The sequence below is a fragment of the Pteropus alecto genome, unplaced genomic scaffold (assembly GCF_000325575.1).
Source record: "Pteropus alecto unplaced genomic scaffold, ASM32557v1 scaffold88, whole genome shotgun sequence".
Lineage (NCBI taxonomy): Eukaryota > Metazoa > Chordata > Mammalia > Chiroptera > Pteropodidae > Pteropus > Pteropus alecto.
This window is the reverse complement of record NW_006494611.1, coordinates 12,336,195-12,350,482: the sequence shown is the minus strand read 5'-3', so window position 1 is coordinate 12,350,482 and position 14,288 is coordinate 12,336,195. Positions and strand designations below refer to the sequence as shown.

Sequence of the window (14,288 nt, the reverse complement as noted above, 5' to 3'; positions counted from 1 at the left end):
TATGTTCTTTCACCCAGCTGGAGCAGACCACTTGTGGGAGGAGAGTGGGGATGGGGTGCAAGAGTTTGTTATGGAGCCAGGATCACTGTAGCAAAAAGAATTAGTGAAGATTTACTTAAGTTGAAAATAATTTCATATAACACTGAGGAAAACTGATGAACTAGAAAACTCACATTTCACACTACAAATGAATGTTTTGCTTTATAAAAGATGGACTCATTTTCTTTAAATTGTAAGTTATCTCTTCTAGCACATTATAAATGGTTCTATGGTTTTCCTAGAAGGAAAAAAAAAAGATTTCCAAATAAAATTTTCAAAACCCATTTCAATCTGATTTTATTGTCAAAAATGTATATGGATTATATTAGTTTCCTAGTGCTAACATAATTAAGTACTACTAATTGGATGACTTAAAAACACAGAAATTTATGGTCTCCCAGTTCTGGAGACTACAGATCTGAAATCATGGTGTCCACAGGACCATGTTCCCTCTGAAACCTGTAGGGCAGCCCTTCCTTGCCTCTTCCTAGCTTCTGGTGGTTTACTGGCAATCTTAAGCACTCCTAGGCTTATAAATGCATCACTCCAATCCTCTGTCTTTACATAGAATTCTCCCTAGGTACCTCTTCATTTAGTCTTCCCTTTGTTTGTGTCCAAATTCCCTCCTTTTATAAGGACACCAGTCATATTGGATTAGGATCCACCATATATCTTCATCTTAATTTAACTACATCTGTAAATACCCCATAAGGTCACATTCTGATGTACTGTGGGTCAAGACTTCAACATGTCTTTTTTGGGGAATACAATTCGGTACAATTCGTATCATAAATAGTAATCATGACAGTATACGACATTTAAAAATACAGTTATCCTTATAAGTGAGTCTGTGAGTTACTCTAAAATCGTTACCTTCTAGCTTTTCAAAATTTTTTCAGAGATTGCTGTCTTATTCAGTGATCAAGTACATTCCTCACTTAATTATTAGATTTAATTAGCTGCTTTACCATTTCAATGCTGTCTAAAGTACAAGTAGAATAAAAAGCTTTGATATAACAACGTATAATATATTCTTGGATGATCTAAGAACTTGGATATGGCTGCTCACATGGTATCTCTTTTATTCCTTAGTGTTTATCAATGTTTGCTTTCCTGCCTTTGTTCTATGGGATGCTGCCCTAGTCTTTTAGTCTCGTTTTGCTGTCATACTACTTTGAACCTCATATCAAGTTTAGGTCCATTGAATAGACATGCAGATCAAAGAGAGCAATTATTTTTAATAAGCAAAGCTAACAACATAATCATGGACAAGAACATCTACAAAGGTCATATCTATGTACATCTCCCATCATTAGAAGCACTCATAAGAAGGAACCATACATCCTCCTTATCTACACTTATAACTATCATACATTATCTATATTTTAATTTCTACAAATAAAAATTTAACCAAGACATAATTGTCAAGCATTGACAGTAGATATCCTAGTTACATTAGTGCACCAGTAACTATTGTGGTGGTCTATACTTCCAGCAGCTTTGTTTTATCTAAGATTATTACTTTCTTATTTTGAAAACAGAGTGTTATTTTCTCACATGACTAAAAATACTTTACACTCATTTCTTTTAAATAAAGACATTTATTTGGAGAATGTTAATAGCATGATAATTCAACTTCACCAGATATTAACAGTTCATCGGTTCATGTGAGCTTCTGATAAATGGATGACCACCTCAATAGCTGCCTCCATCTTCTCTTGTATTACTAGATGATTCATAATCCAAAATATGAAGCTTGGGACTTTTTCTTAAAAGTAGAAATAGGAAAATGTCTGAAGCAATGATGTTGACCTCCTTTTAAAAAAAATTATAAAACTTTGACTGCATATTTTAATCTCGTGGAATCTTTTGTGTTATTCTGATTGTCGATAAGAACCAGGGGACTATGTTGATGATTCTTGATAATTTCAGCAACACTTCCAAAGTACTAGAGCAAGAAAACATAGATAAATTATACATTGGCATTTATGTTAACTTTGAGCTCCACTCCTCCCATCTTCTCTCACTTTCTTAAGTTAGTCAAATCAAACATTCTACCAAATGACATTCTACTGAAAAAATGTCTAATTTAACAAAGGCTATAACTTTCGAGGTGGCAGATTTTGGCATTTCAGATATTCAATAAGACTAAAAACTCAACTGACAGCTTCAATTATTGTAACTATTTAGAGAAATTACTTCATTGAGTTATGGTATAATATTTTAATATTTTCTTTTTTATTTAGTGTCAAGTGTAAAACTGTCAAACATCGAATTTCTCTTTATTATTTACTGTTAGGTTGCATAGTATTAGATACAAATACTGATATAATAAATTAACCTTAGAATTTAGTGTTAGGAAAGAGTTGTTTCCAAGATTAATTCATGTTTTTGTTTTTGTTTTCATTTTTGAATAAATAATAACAAATTTATAAACCCTTATATTTCAATTTTTGCTTTGGTACCCAGTAAGTTTAGAGCTAAATGAATGCCTAAATTAATAATGGTATTGCATACTAGGCTCTTGCCATACATATTTATTTTCCATATGTTAATTAATATTCCCTGTAGATTTTAATTTAAGGTTATCATATTTTTTTCTGAAAAATGATCAATGTTTTAAATGAAAGATAAAATAAATGTAACAGACCATGAAATCAAATGCATTGATTATACGAAAGCAATACAAGCTCTCAGTCATCAAATAAATACATTTAGAGACATTTTTTAAAAAGTAGGAATTGTTTTGTAATGTTCCACAAATTTAGCAATTATCACCAATTTATTTTATTGTCTTTTAATTTTTTAAGTAAAGACAAACATCTGGAATAAAAAAATTTTAAATACCTTTGTTAATTATTTGAATAGCTTCTAAATATCTATATTTCAAATATAGCAAAGTATTCAGAATACTGGTCAACTTTTTCAAATGAAATACCAGTTGTCTTTTAGATAATTGGTTACTGGAATATTAGTCAGGGAGGAGAGGTGAGAGACAGGGACCTTTGAATATCTTTAGTCTTTATTTCTCTTCAATCAGTCAGCTCTTTTGTGATTGCCAATGAAATTCTTTTATGATATTCATAAAGACATTCATTCTGTTTGTTTGGCATAGCATGTTGTTAAACTGATGCAGCTAGAAGTTAATTTATGGACTAAAGAACCAGGAAATGAAATAGCACAACCTTTTTGAAGTGGATTCCAATGGGAAAAGTGTGTTATGAACACAAGAAACATAAGTGAGGGTTGCTATATTAATACAAACAACCATCTCATTCTATCCTTCTAGTCCCTAAATATTTTTGATTATTGCTTTGTTATAGTGTTCAGGGTTTAATGTTTGAAGAAGGGAGTTGAAATGTTTGAAGTAGGGGGTGGTGTTGAAGCAAATTTTTTATTTAATTGCATGAAGAATTGAGCATAACTTAGTTTCATTTCTCTTCAGTGCTCTTTTATTCTATCTAGACTAAGTTAGTGTATTTGAGATATTCATACATGGACGGAAAAACAACTTGTTTAATAACTCAAAATCTTATGGTCAATAAAATAAAGCAAACAGCTATCAAAACTGTTGAATTACTCAATACTGTATCTATACAATGCCAAAGCAGTTGCATAAAAAAGTTAAACAGTTAATCAACTGGTTACTTTTTCTACCCATATGCACCCAAACACAAATACAGACTAACAAATTTTTCAAAATATCCACATAGTTGACATTATATAACTAAAGTTTTCATTTTCCATTTAGATGCTCAGTATATGAGATAAATAATCTTTTTATTATAGACAATTGAAGTAAGAATTTTAATGGACTCTGACAGTACTTCCAGATGCAATTATAATATACTATTTATTTTGATATACATAGGCTGGATATGTGGGGAGTGAGCTAAAGCTCTATCTATTCATTTGGAGGTAAGGATGAAGATTCTTTAGGCCAAGAAGAATCTCTGTTTATGAGTTTCCTAGCAAGACAAGCAAGTTTAGAGGCCTTCTTAGAGCTTGGTATTTATGTGAGAGAATTTCAGGACCTCTAAACAGGACAGCTCCCTCGCCCACCCTTAAGCCTCATAGAAGTACTGTACCCCTGGGGAGGCTTTACATTGAAACCATCCATCCAAAGTCACTCTGTCCTACTAGGATCACCACCATCTCCTACCACTGATTATTACTATTAGGAACATTTATTTTAAAAGATTTGTCAGATAAAGGTTTCAGTGAGAATGAAGGTTTTTTTGAGTAGAGAAAAGCAGACAGTTCAGTTAAAGTTTAACTGATGTTAACTGATAATACAATCTATATTTTAAAACTCAAGTTTGATCTTAATCAGGGTTTGTGTTTTCAGATTCAAGAGTTTTGCATTTTCTAACAATCCAAATCTGATAAGGGGTTAATATTCCAGAATAATAAAGAACTCCTACAACTCAACAACAAAAGATCAAATAACCAAATTTAAAAATGCACAAAGGACTTGAATAGACATTTCTTCAAAGGTAATATGCAAATGGCCACCAAACATATGAAAAAATGCTCAACATTACTAACCATCAGATAAATACAAATCAAAACCATGAGATATCCTCTTGCACCCACTAGGATAGCTACTATTTTAAAAACCCAGAAAATAACAAGTGTTGGCAGGTACATGGAAAAGTTGGATCCCTTGTGCATTGCTGGTAAGATTGTAAAATGACACAATTACTATGGAAAACAACATGGTGGTTCCTCAGAAAATTAAAAATAGAACTACCATATAATCCAGCAATTCAACTTCTGGATATATATCCAGAAGAGTTGAAAGCAGTCTCAAAGAGTTATCTACACACCCATGTTCATAGCAGCAGCATTTACAATAGCCAAGAGGTAGAAGCAACCCAAAAGTCCATTGGCAGGTGAATTGATAAACAGAATGTGGTATATAATACTATGTAGCTTCAAAAAAGCAAGAAATCCTGTCACATCTACAACATGGATGAACCTTCAGGATATTATGCTATGTGAAAAAAGCCAGTCACAAAAAGACAAACATTGTATGATTCCACTTCTATGAGGCATCTATAATAGTCAAATTCATAGAAATAGAAAATAAAATGGTGGTGGCCAAGGACTACAGGGAGTGGGAAAAGGGGAGTTGTTGTTCAATGAGTATAGAGTTTAAGATATGCAAGATAGAAAGTTCTGGAGATCTGTTTCACAACATTGTAAATATACTTAACACTACTAAGCTGTACACTTAAAATGCTTAATATGGTAATTTTTATGATTTTTTTACCACAAATTCTTAAAAAGCAAAATAAGAGCACACTCATTGACACAAGACATTATCAGTTTGTTTTACAAATGCTACTCTCCTGCCTGTACTCAATCAACAAATCAATTCATGCATTTAATAAGTACTTATCAAGCATCCACTGAAGCCAGCCGTTGTGCTATGGTTCTGGAAATACAGAAATGAACAAGACATAGTCTAGTCCCTGGCTTCATCTACTGGGGAAGATAGCACTTCAGCAACTGACACTTTCTAACAAATCACTTTCCCACAAGTGCTGGGTTTAGAATGGGTATAGTTCTTTCTGAAGGAGTACTGAAAATAAATATTTCTTAACTTGAACTTTTAAAATGCTATTTTCTTTGTTTAGATTGTTTTTTCCACTTTTCTCCTTCTTATCCCCTCCAACTTTCATTCTACCTATTCAAGTTCAAGACCAGAACAAGTATCACTTCCTTATTGAGCATTCATAGATTACTCAAGCCCTTATTTCAGGTCTCACTTACAGAAACAAGCTGGCTAAACAAAGATGTGGTAAGCATTGAGTTTGGTCCAGATTAAAGAGGAGTTGAAGTTCATGTTTGATTAGTATTTAAAGCCCACTGTAATGCTTTCTTCTTGTTGCAGGTCTGGAAGCTCATTCTGATCCAAGGGTATAGTCTAACTCAGATTTCTGCATCTCTTCTGATAACTTCCCTGGTCATGTACCTTGGTATTTGAGTTGAGATCCTAGTTTTTGACCTAGATTTTCTGGACACTGACCTTGATTTTCACAATAGTAATTCTACTTGACATTTCGGTCTTCATTTTTTATGTCTACCTGGACTAAAACATTGAATCTGACTGACCTCACTAAGTAATAGAGTAAAAAGACTAGGATGTAGCTTTTACATCAGACCAGTCTTTCCTCTTTTCTGTTCCCTCATAGGATATACTACCCAAACATAGTTCTTTATCTACTTATGACATGTGTGCAAAACTTGGACTACGTACTTTTACATACTTTCTCCTCATCTCTAGCATCTAACAGAGTATGATATCATTGTGTTCAATACATAGTTATAGAGTTGAATTAAAAAAGAAATTACTGACCTCTTCACCATTTTTCTTTCTGCCCAAAGCATACTGTTTTGTTGCTTCAATAAACCGCACGGGGATATTATATACTCGCTTATTAAAAAATACAACTAATGTATATGGCTGTTTGGAATCATGGCCAGAGCTTTTCCGAATAAGGAATGATCCATCCTGTTTATTAAAAGAAAAGAATAATTATGGTTAATATCTTTTATATTTCTACAGGTTAGAAATGAGTTTATGAAAAATATGTATATTATAAAATATACATGAAATATAAAATATATAGCTAAATATACTTGTTTATTTATGTTTCTTATTATTGATAAAAGTTTGCTTTATTATTTTCAAAGAAAATACTTCAGTAAACTATATACTTATGGAAAATATAAACTTATATTTTCATACATTTGTATGTACTTATTTATATAAGTATAAAATGTATACTTATAGAAAATCTTAAATGAGATCAATGTACTTTTTGATGCACTAAATAAGATATTATGTTCATAGGATTTAGAAATGTGTGAAGGGACACATTAAGATCAAACCTAGAGGACACTCTTGAACTAGGAATCATGTCCACAAGTTGCCTATGAATAAAAGAAATATCAAACAAGTCCATTCAAAAGTACTATAAGAAGAAAGTAGAAATTGGGAATCAAAATTTTTCAGCCGATGAAAAGTCTCTCCCCAAAAACTTATATTGAAACAGATAATAAACTGTAATACAACATTCCAAATTTAGTTAAATATTTTATAAAATATTCTGGAATCATAACTTTGAAAATTATGAACAAAAAAAATCAGGAAGAAGAAGTGCAATAACAGTTGATCAAACTCAGGAACGAAAATGAAAAGAAAGACAAACCTGCCTCAGAAATGAAGAAGAAATTATAAGATGACAAAGGGACAGTAGCCTCAAATGAAGATTTAATAAATATCTGAAGGAAGGCACAGAAATAACTAAGATGGACGGTGGGAGGCGGGGGGGCGGGGGGGAGAGAGAGAGAGAGAGAGAGAGAGAGAGAGAGTTAGTTTAAAATAAGAAGTACAATAGGATCAGAAAGATTGGAATGAAAGAAAGACAAAAAGGTCCAAAATGTATGTAATTTGAGGCCTTGAAGAAGAAAAATAAAACAATGAAACAGAACTACTCTTTAAGACTATAGTTTTAAAAAAATTGGAAATAATAGAAAACTTAAATCTACATGTTGGAAGGGCTTCTATCTACCTGAAAAAGTTGAGCTGGAAATCAACTTAGAGACATATTCTGGTAAAACTATTCGACTTTAAACACAAAAAGTCTGCAAAGCCTTCAGACTAAAATATCAAATTACATATAAGGGCAAGAAAATAACATTGGCATCAGATAGAACAAAGCAATCCAGTGGAGCAACACTTTAAAAAAAATCAAGCCAAGGATTTTATATCTAGCCAAGATTTCCTCTGGGTATCAGGCTATGAAAAACAGTTTGAATGTGCAAGAACTCTGGGAATAATGTAAACACAGTTCTCCCTGAAAATTTACTACAAGGTGAGCTTCATCAAACAAAAAGAGAAAACTGGGGAAGCTAGCAAATGGACTGGTGGAAATCATTTAACATATTTAATTGTAGAGCTAAGACTAAAACAAAGGTGGAAAAAAACAGTATGTAAATGTTATATATTCTGACAAAGTAGGGTACAAGTGAAAAAAATGGGAGGAGAAAAAAGAAAGAAAGGGGAAAGTGGCACTTTAATCTTGGATTGGCCAAACTGTCCTAGTGTTCTTAACATGATTGGGCTTGGACTCTCCAAAAATCTCTTTCGAGGTACTTTTTGCCATCATGACCTCAATATTTTATCCCATGCTTTGATCCAAAATAGCCTGTTACTTTTCACTATTGGATGGATCTCATGTAGCATCAGCCTTTCAGAAATCTCCCTCTGGAGCCTTCTTCTCTCCCACTGTTTGGAGAGTAGTGGAGCCTGTGGATCCTCGTGAAGATGAAAGGACAAGTAGAAATGAAATGGAGGAACAAAGAGGGAGACACTTGAAAGAGAGGAGGGGATGGCAATTCCTTTTAAGTAAAGTAAAAAGATCTCTGCATTTATAATTGTTGCAGTTATTTCATTAGCACATTTTCAGGATGACAACTGTACCTATTATAGGCTGAGGAACAGAATACAGGTTAAAGGCAGAATATGAGATTTAAAAATGGTCAGACCTTGTTTGATCTATGTAATGCCTCTTCGGCTGACTTTCGATCGCAGGCACCAGCGTACCATGGCTTACAGTGAACGTCAGCTTCCTGAGAAAAAGAGGGCACTGGTAAGCATGAGATAGTCTTTCAATGACACTGTACCTTCTATGCATTAAAAACAGAGTCCCATTTTGCATTACCAAGATAAGCCTAACTACATGCGGACCAGTAATTTGAAAATGAGTTTTATGCTTCCTTGGATCAATCACAGGATTATATAATTGACTTTTTTCCCCATTTAGCCTTGGCTGCTAACCTTAATAACTGAACATAAGAACTAAATCCTGCTAGATTCTAGAACCATTTCTTCTCTTCCTCTAAATAAGTTATAATCTCCTTTTTCATTGTAATATTGTTGTTGCTTTGTGGAGTGCTTTATAATTTCCAAACTGGTTTTATAAATATTATCTTATTTGATTCTTGTAACTATTTTGAAGCCAAGAAGGATAAGTGCTATCATCCCACTTTTATATTTGAGAAAGCTTAGAGACTTGCCCAAAGGCACACAGAGTCCTTTCTTTTTTTGAAAACTGTGCTTTAATATATGCCTCCATAGATCGACTCTGAGAAGATTATGTAGTCTTAATAGAATCTATGTGAGAGAAAGAACGATACATTTCTTTGCTAGTTTTGAAGATATTTAGGGCACTTAGAATACAAATTGGAGTAAATGGAGCAAGGTCTTAATAATTGAAAAAAAAATGTATTCTGTATCAGTGAATAACAACTCACAAGCTGGCTTAAAATATAGTCTGCTTCACTCTAAACTCTCTCTCATAGAAGACATACCCTTTCCTGCAGGTAATAAACAATAAGTTCATTCCATACCTGTTCTGACAAATTGGAATTAGATGAAAAGCTGGGTGGTGGTCCATTCACAGTTGGGCTTCCCCCTTCTGGAAACCCTGAAAGGGATTTGAAAAAATCAATGGATCGTCATTTTATCTTGCATAGTTATTATGCCTATACCTCAACAATGTGCTAGGGGACACACACACTGAAAAATCACACCAACAAAAAAAAGTCCTTAATTGCAGTGGTTTTCAAATCATGGTCTGAGGATGTCAGGAGTCCCCAAGATCCTTTCAGGGGGGTTGCGAGCTCTTTTCCAAATACATTATCTCTGTGAAGCCCAATTCTCTTCATATGCTTCAACTAGAAAAACGTATTGCAACAGATTAAATGTAAAAGCAGATACAAGAATCCGGTTGTCTCCGTTATACCAGGCATTAAAGGAATTAATGTAAATTAATTTGACTCTTCCCACTAACTTTTTGTTTGGAAAATAGTTATTTTTCACAAAAATATGTTATTTATGTTAACATGTAATGAGTTTACTATTTTAAAAATGGATTAATAAGTATGTTTTAAATGTTTTTTTAAAATTAACACATTAAATGTCAATAGAAAGAAACATATATACCAAAGTTCTTTGGGTCTACAATGATTTTGAGTGTTAAAATGGTCCAAAGACCAAAATTCTCAAGAATTGCTACTGTAAGGCATAAACTCAGTCTGAATGTGAAGACAGATGAAACAGAAAATACTTTGATTCATTCATTCATTCATTCATTCATTCATTCATTGTGTGCCTGCCATGGATCAAGGCATTGGAGATATACTGCAGTTGACAAAACAGCAAAATGCTCTGCCCTCCTGAAGCTTAAATTTTAATGGAATGAGATAAGCAATAATGACATAAGTAAAGTCATCAGGGCTATGGATTAAAATAAGCAGGGAAGGGGGGTTGGGGATAGCCTCAGACAAGAAGTATGTTTAAATAGGCTGGTCAGGGAAAGTCTCATTGAGATAAGATCTTACTTGGGTAAAATCTGCAAGTGGAGGGGAAGGAAGCATGTGGATATCTCAGGAAAGAATGTTCTAGGTAAAGGGAATAGTGAATGCAAGGCCCGGCATATTTGAGGAATAGAGAGGGGGCCACTGTGCCTGGAGTGCAGAAAGGAATAGGGATGAAGTCAGAAGGATTTGTAGGACCTGGTGGATCCCTTGACATCACTTGACCTTTAACAAGCAGGCTATGGGAAGCTTTTGGAGATTTTTGAACAGAGTAGTAATGTGTTCTGCCTGTCTTTTTACAAGGTCACTCTAGCTGCAGGGCTGGAAATAGATAGAAGTGGGCAAGAGCAAAGAGAAGAGGCCATCAGTGATCTTGCATGCCTGGGCAGGAGACAATGGTGGCTTGGAACAAATGGCGTCAATGGAAGTGGTGAGAGTTGCTGGATTCCAGATATATTTTGAAGAAATAGCTGGATGATGTTTGAAGAAAGCAAGTGAGAAATTAAGGGTGACTCTAATGTTTGGCCAGAGCAACCAGAGTTGTCCTTTATTAAAAGGGGAAGTCTGTAGGAAAAACGGGTGTATATGAACTAAATGCTCTAGATGAAAGTCTCCTGGATGTTCACAGGAGACAGCAGGATGTTCAGAGTAACAGGAGGGAGCACTGAGAGCTTGGCAGGCCCAGCAAAGTTGGGTCTGAAGCAAGGGCGTGTTCTAAGGGTAGGGGGTGGTACTCCCAGGTGGGAGCAGCAGAAGAAGGTATGTGGTCTCTCCCAAGGCACAGAGTACAAGGTGGTTGGTGGTTTCTACAGTTTGGGCAGTTGGGGGAGTTCAAGGCTGACACTTTCTAAACTATTAATATGTGCCAGTCCTGTTCTGTTTTGCACATATGAACTCATATTGTCCTCACATCTGCCCTTTGTGGGAGGAGCTATTAGACACCATTTACAGATGAGCCCTTCCCTGACCTCCCTATCTAACACAGTAGCCCTCACTGCCTCCAGTCACTCTCTGCGACCCCACCTTCTGCCACCTTGCTTTGTTTTCCTTTATAGCACTTTTAGAATTTACTTGATTCATCTGGTTGTTTATTTTTCCTGCCTGCCTGTTGCAGTAGAAGAGAAGCTTCATAAGGACAGGGACTCTGTTTTATTCGCTGCTGTTATTCCCCCTGTCCAGAACGGCACCTGGCACATGGCAGATGGTCAATAGATATTTATCAGTTGGAAGAATGACTTGGGTTGAAAATCAATAAAAGGTTTAATAAAGCTTTACATAGTGAAAAACAGAATTTATATAGACAAGCCACTTTCACTGTGCTGAGAATTTTTTAAAAAATGGATTTAGTGTAAGTTTCATTTATTTAAGATGAATGAAAAATCTAATTAAAACCTAAAAAACTGATTTATGTTTAGAATAAATGCAAATAATTTTTTTTCTGTATAACAATTATTCTCTGTATTTAAATTTATCAAACCTTGATTATTTTGGAATATTTTCCAAATTACCTAATCAAGGTTTGGGGAGTTATGTTCTGTGAGCCTGAACTATCACTTTTAGGGTGATGTAGTGTTTGCCTTGGGAAAATTATTCAGATATTTGCCAAATCTTTTCGGGCTACCTTTTGTAGATCTAATTTATGATCGTTAAAATGTATTTTAGATTTAATTTAAATAGCTATCATTTATTGAGGAACTTCTATGTACCAAGCACTATACCATGTAATTCCTATATGTTGTTTTAATGAATCTTTTTATTTTGAAAACAGTTGTATTGTTTTTTTAAAATATAATAAAATATAAGATAACCAGTATGACCAATAAACTAATCAATCAATACTAAAAAGAAGTAAAAATTATTTCAAATCTATCTACTTTTCAAAACCATTCTATGAAAAATATTCTTGGCCCCATTTTACAAATGAAACAAGGTAGAGAGGATACTGAGATCCCCCAGCTGGAAGTGGTAATGTTGCATTAGAACCCAGGTGCCTCAGAAATGAAGATCCAGCCTTAACTACTACCTGATATTACTCTTCATGACTTCATTTTACTTACTTGGCAGAGGGATGGGTTTTTGATGGACTTTTCTGAAAGGAAGAATTTCAGATTAATTAAAGGGTGAAGAAGCACAAGGTGAATAAGTTTGACTTTTTGTTTACACTGAAGATGCTCTGAACACACAAATTACAAAAGAATCAACACAAATAGCCAACAAAACCTATCTAAAGATAGGAGAGGCACCAAAGCCTTCAAGATAAGAAAAATAGTCCCCTTTACTTTTGAAAAGAGAGGAGCCTTGGCTAAGGTGTTACATTTTAGTTAAGTCCAATAGTTAGCCTAAATATTAAGTCTCTAACATTCTAAGCAGTTCTTTTTGTCACCTCTTAAAATTTTAACACCTTTTAAAATTTAAGTACAAAGCAATAACATATCAGATCTTTACCAAGCACCACAAGCCATGTCACTGTGCAGCGTAACAATGCACATGTTAATCGCAACAATAAGAGGAAACTTATTTTTAAAGGAAAAGGATTCTCACTTCTGGGCAGGAGGAAACACTGGTGATTGCACAGCTTCTTGTCTGTGACTAGACCCTCGGTGGCTTTCAGCAGGTATAGGTTTTTCTGCATTAAGAAAATTCTTATATCAGGATTAGAGTGAAATGTCTGTCCCCAGGCCAAAACCTAGCAACATAAACTGAGAAGCACTGGATTTCGTCAGGTGTCTTCCATGAACGTATCTTCACCAGGATGTCACCCGTTTGTATGCCTGTCGGTCTGGTGATGTGTTTGTGCTATTAGGACCAGGACTTTCCAGCCCCCAGTGTTACAGGCACACACTACCACCTCTGCCTTCATCCCTTGACAATGTACATGGGGACCAAACCTGTGGGATCTGGCCCTTTAATTGTACGAGTGCAGGTATGAGCCAGAAGATGAGTAAGTTTTAGCATCCCCTGCTTTCTATGTGGCCTCCACACGGGTGTAATCACACCCTGAGTGTGTTCATTAGTCATAAGACATGATATAAGTAATTTCTTACTGATAAGTGGTAAAATATGAGATTTTGTGAATGATCTACTCTTTTTGAAAAATTAATTGAGCATATTCAAGGTTATCTTTGTAATAACGTTCATCTCACTTTATTTCACTGTGTTTTCCTGAGGGGGAGAGGAAAAGCAGAGTTATAACTAGTACATAGGGAAGTGGGCATAACTTGAAATGTAAGGAATTTATGTTGAAGCGCATAGTGAACTTTACTGATGAATCATTAATAGATGCGATTATAAATTATCGTAATACTTTATTTTCCTTCAAATTTGGTCTAGGGTGCATTCAAATCTCAGTATATCCATAGTGTGTCTCCTGCATGGAAGACAGGTTGAGAATTCTTGATAACCTGTCATAGGAACCCAAAAGGAATAAATGTAGTAAGAACACAAAGACTTAAGTAAATAGTAAGATAAACTTCAGGGATTTTTGTGGTGCACCAAAATTCGGAAGCCTTGAACTTCTGGTGATTGTGTTTCAAGTTCATGGCAAGTTACTTTGAGCTGCCATGTCGATTTTTGTTCACAAGTTTACAACTTGGTAGTTTCAGAAGAGAAACAATGAACACATTAGGTCCCCACAGCCACCGAGCCTTGACCACACCTGCTTGGCCCTGCCATCCTGGAGGCTTCCTTCCTAGACAGGAAAAGGCCGCTCCCCACTTTGGGTTTGGATGGCCATTGCCTCTACTCTTGAAGTAAGTCACAAAGGAGATGGCATGCCAAGCTCCTTCACTTAGAAGCCCTTTGGGAATGAGGACACCTGAGTCACATGGGACATGCCATGAGTCCCTTCTCTGCTGGTT

At 34.8% G+C, this 14,288-nt stretch overlaps 1 protein-coding gene across 1 annotated transcript in view; it reads right to left on the bottom strand.

Annotated features, from left to right (window-relative positions):
• Nucleotides 1-1,686: 1,686 nt before the first annotated feature.
• BLNK (B cell linker) overlaps nt 1,687-14,288 on the bottom strand; it is a 73,139-nt gene continuing 60,537 nt past the window's right edge. Inside the window, exons 12-17 of the mRNA XM_006925925.2 lie at nt 12,973-13,057; nt 12,489-12,520; nt 9,463-9,539; nt 8,599-8,682; nt 6,404-6,559; nt 1,687-1,987 (exon numbers count right to left, since the gene is read on the bottom strand). Of these exons, the coding sequence (XP_006925987.1) occupies nt 1,868-1,987; nt 6,404-6,559; nt 8,599-8,682; nt 9,463-9,539; nt 12,489-12,520; nt 12,973-13,057 (554 nt within the window). The 3' untranslated portion in view covers nt 1,687-1,867. The remainder of the gene's footprint in view (nt 1,988-6,403; nt 6,560-8,598; nt 8,683-9,462; nt 9,540-12,488; nt 12,521-12,972; nt 13,058-14,288) is intronic.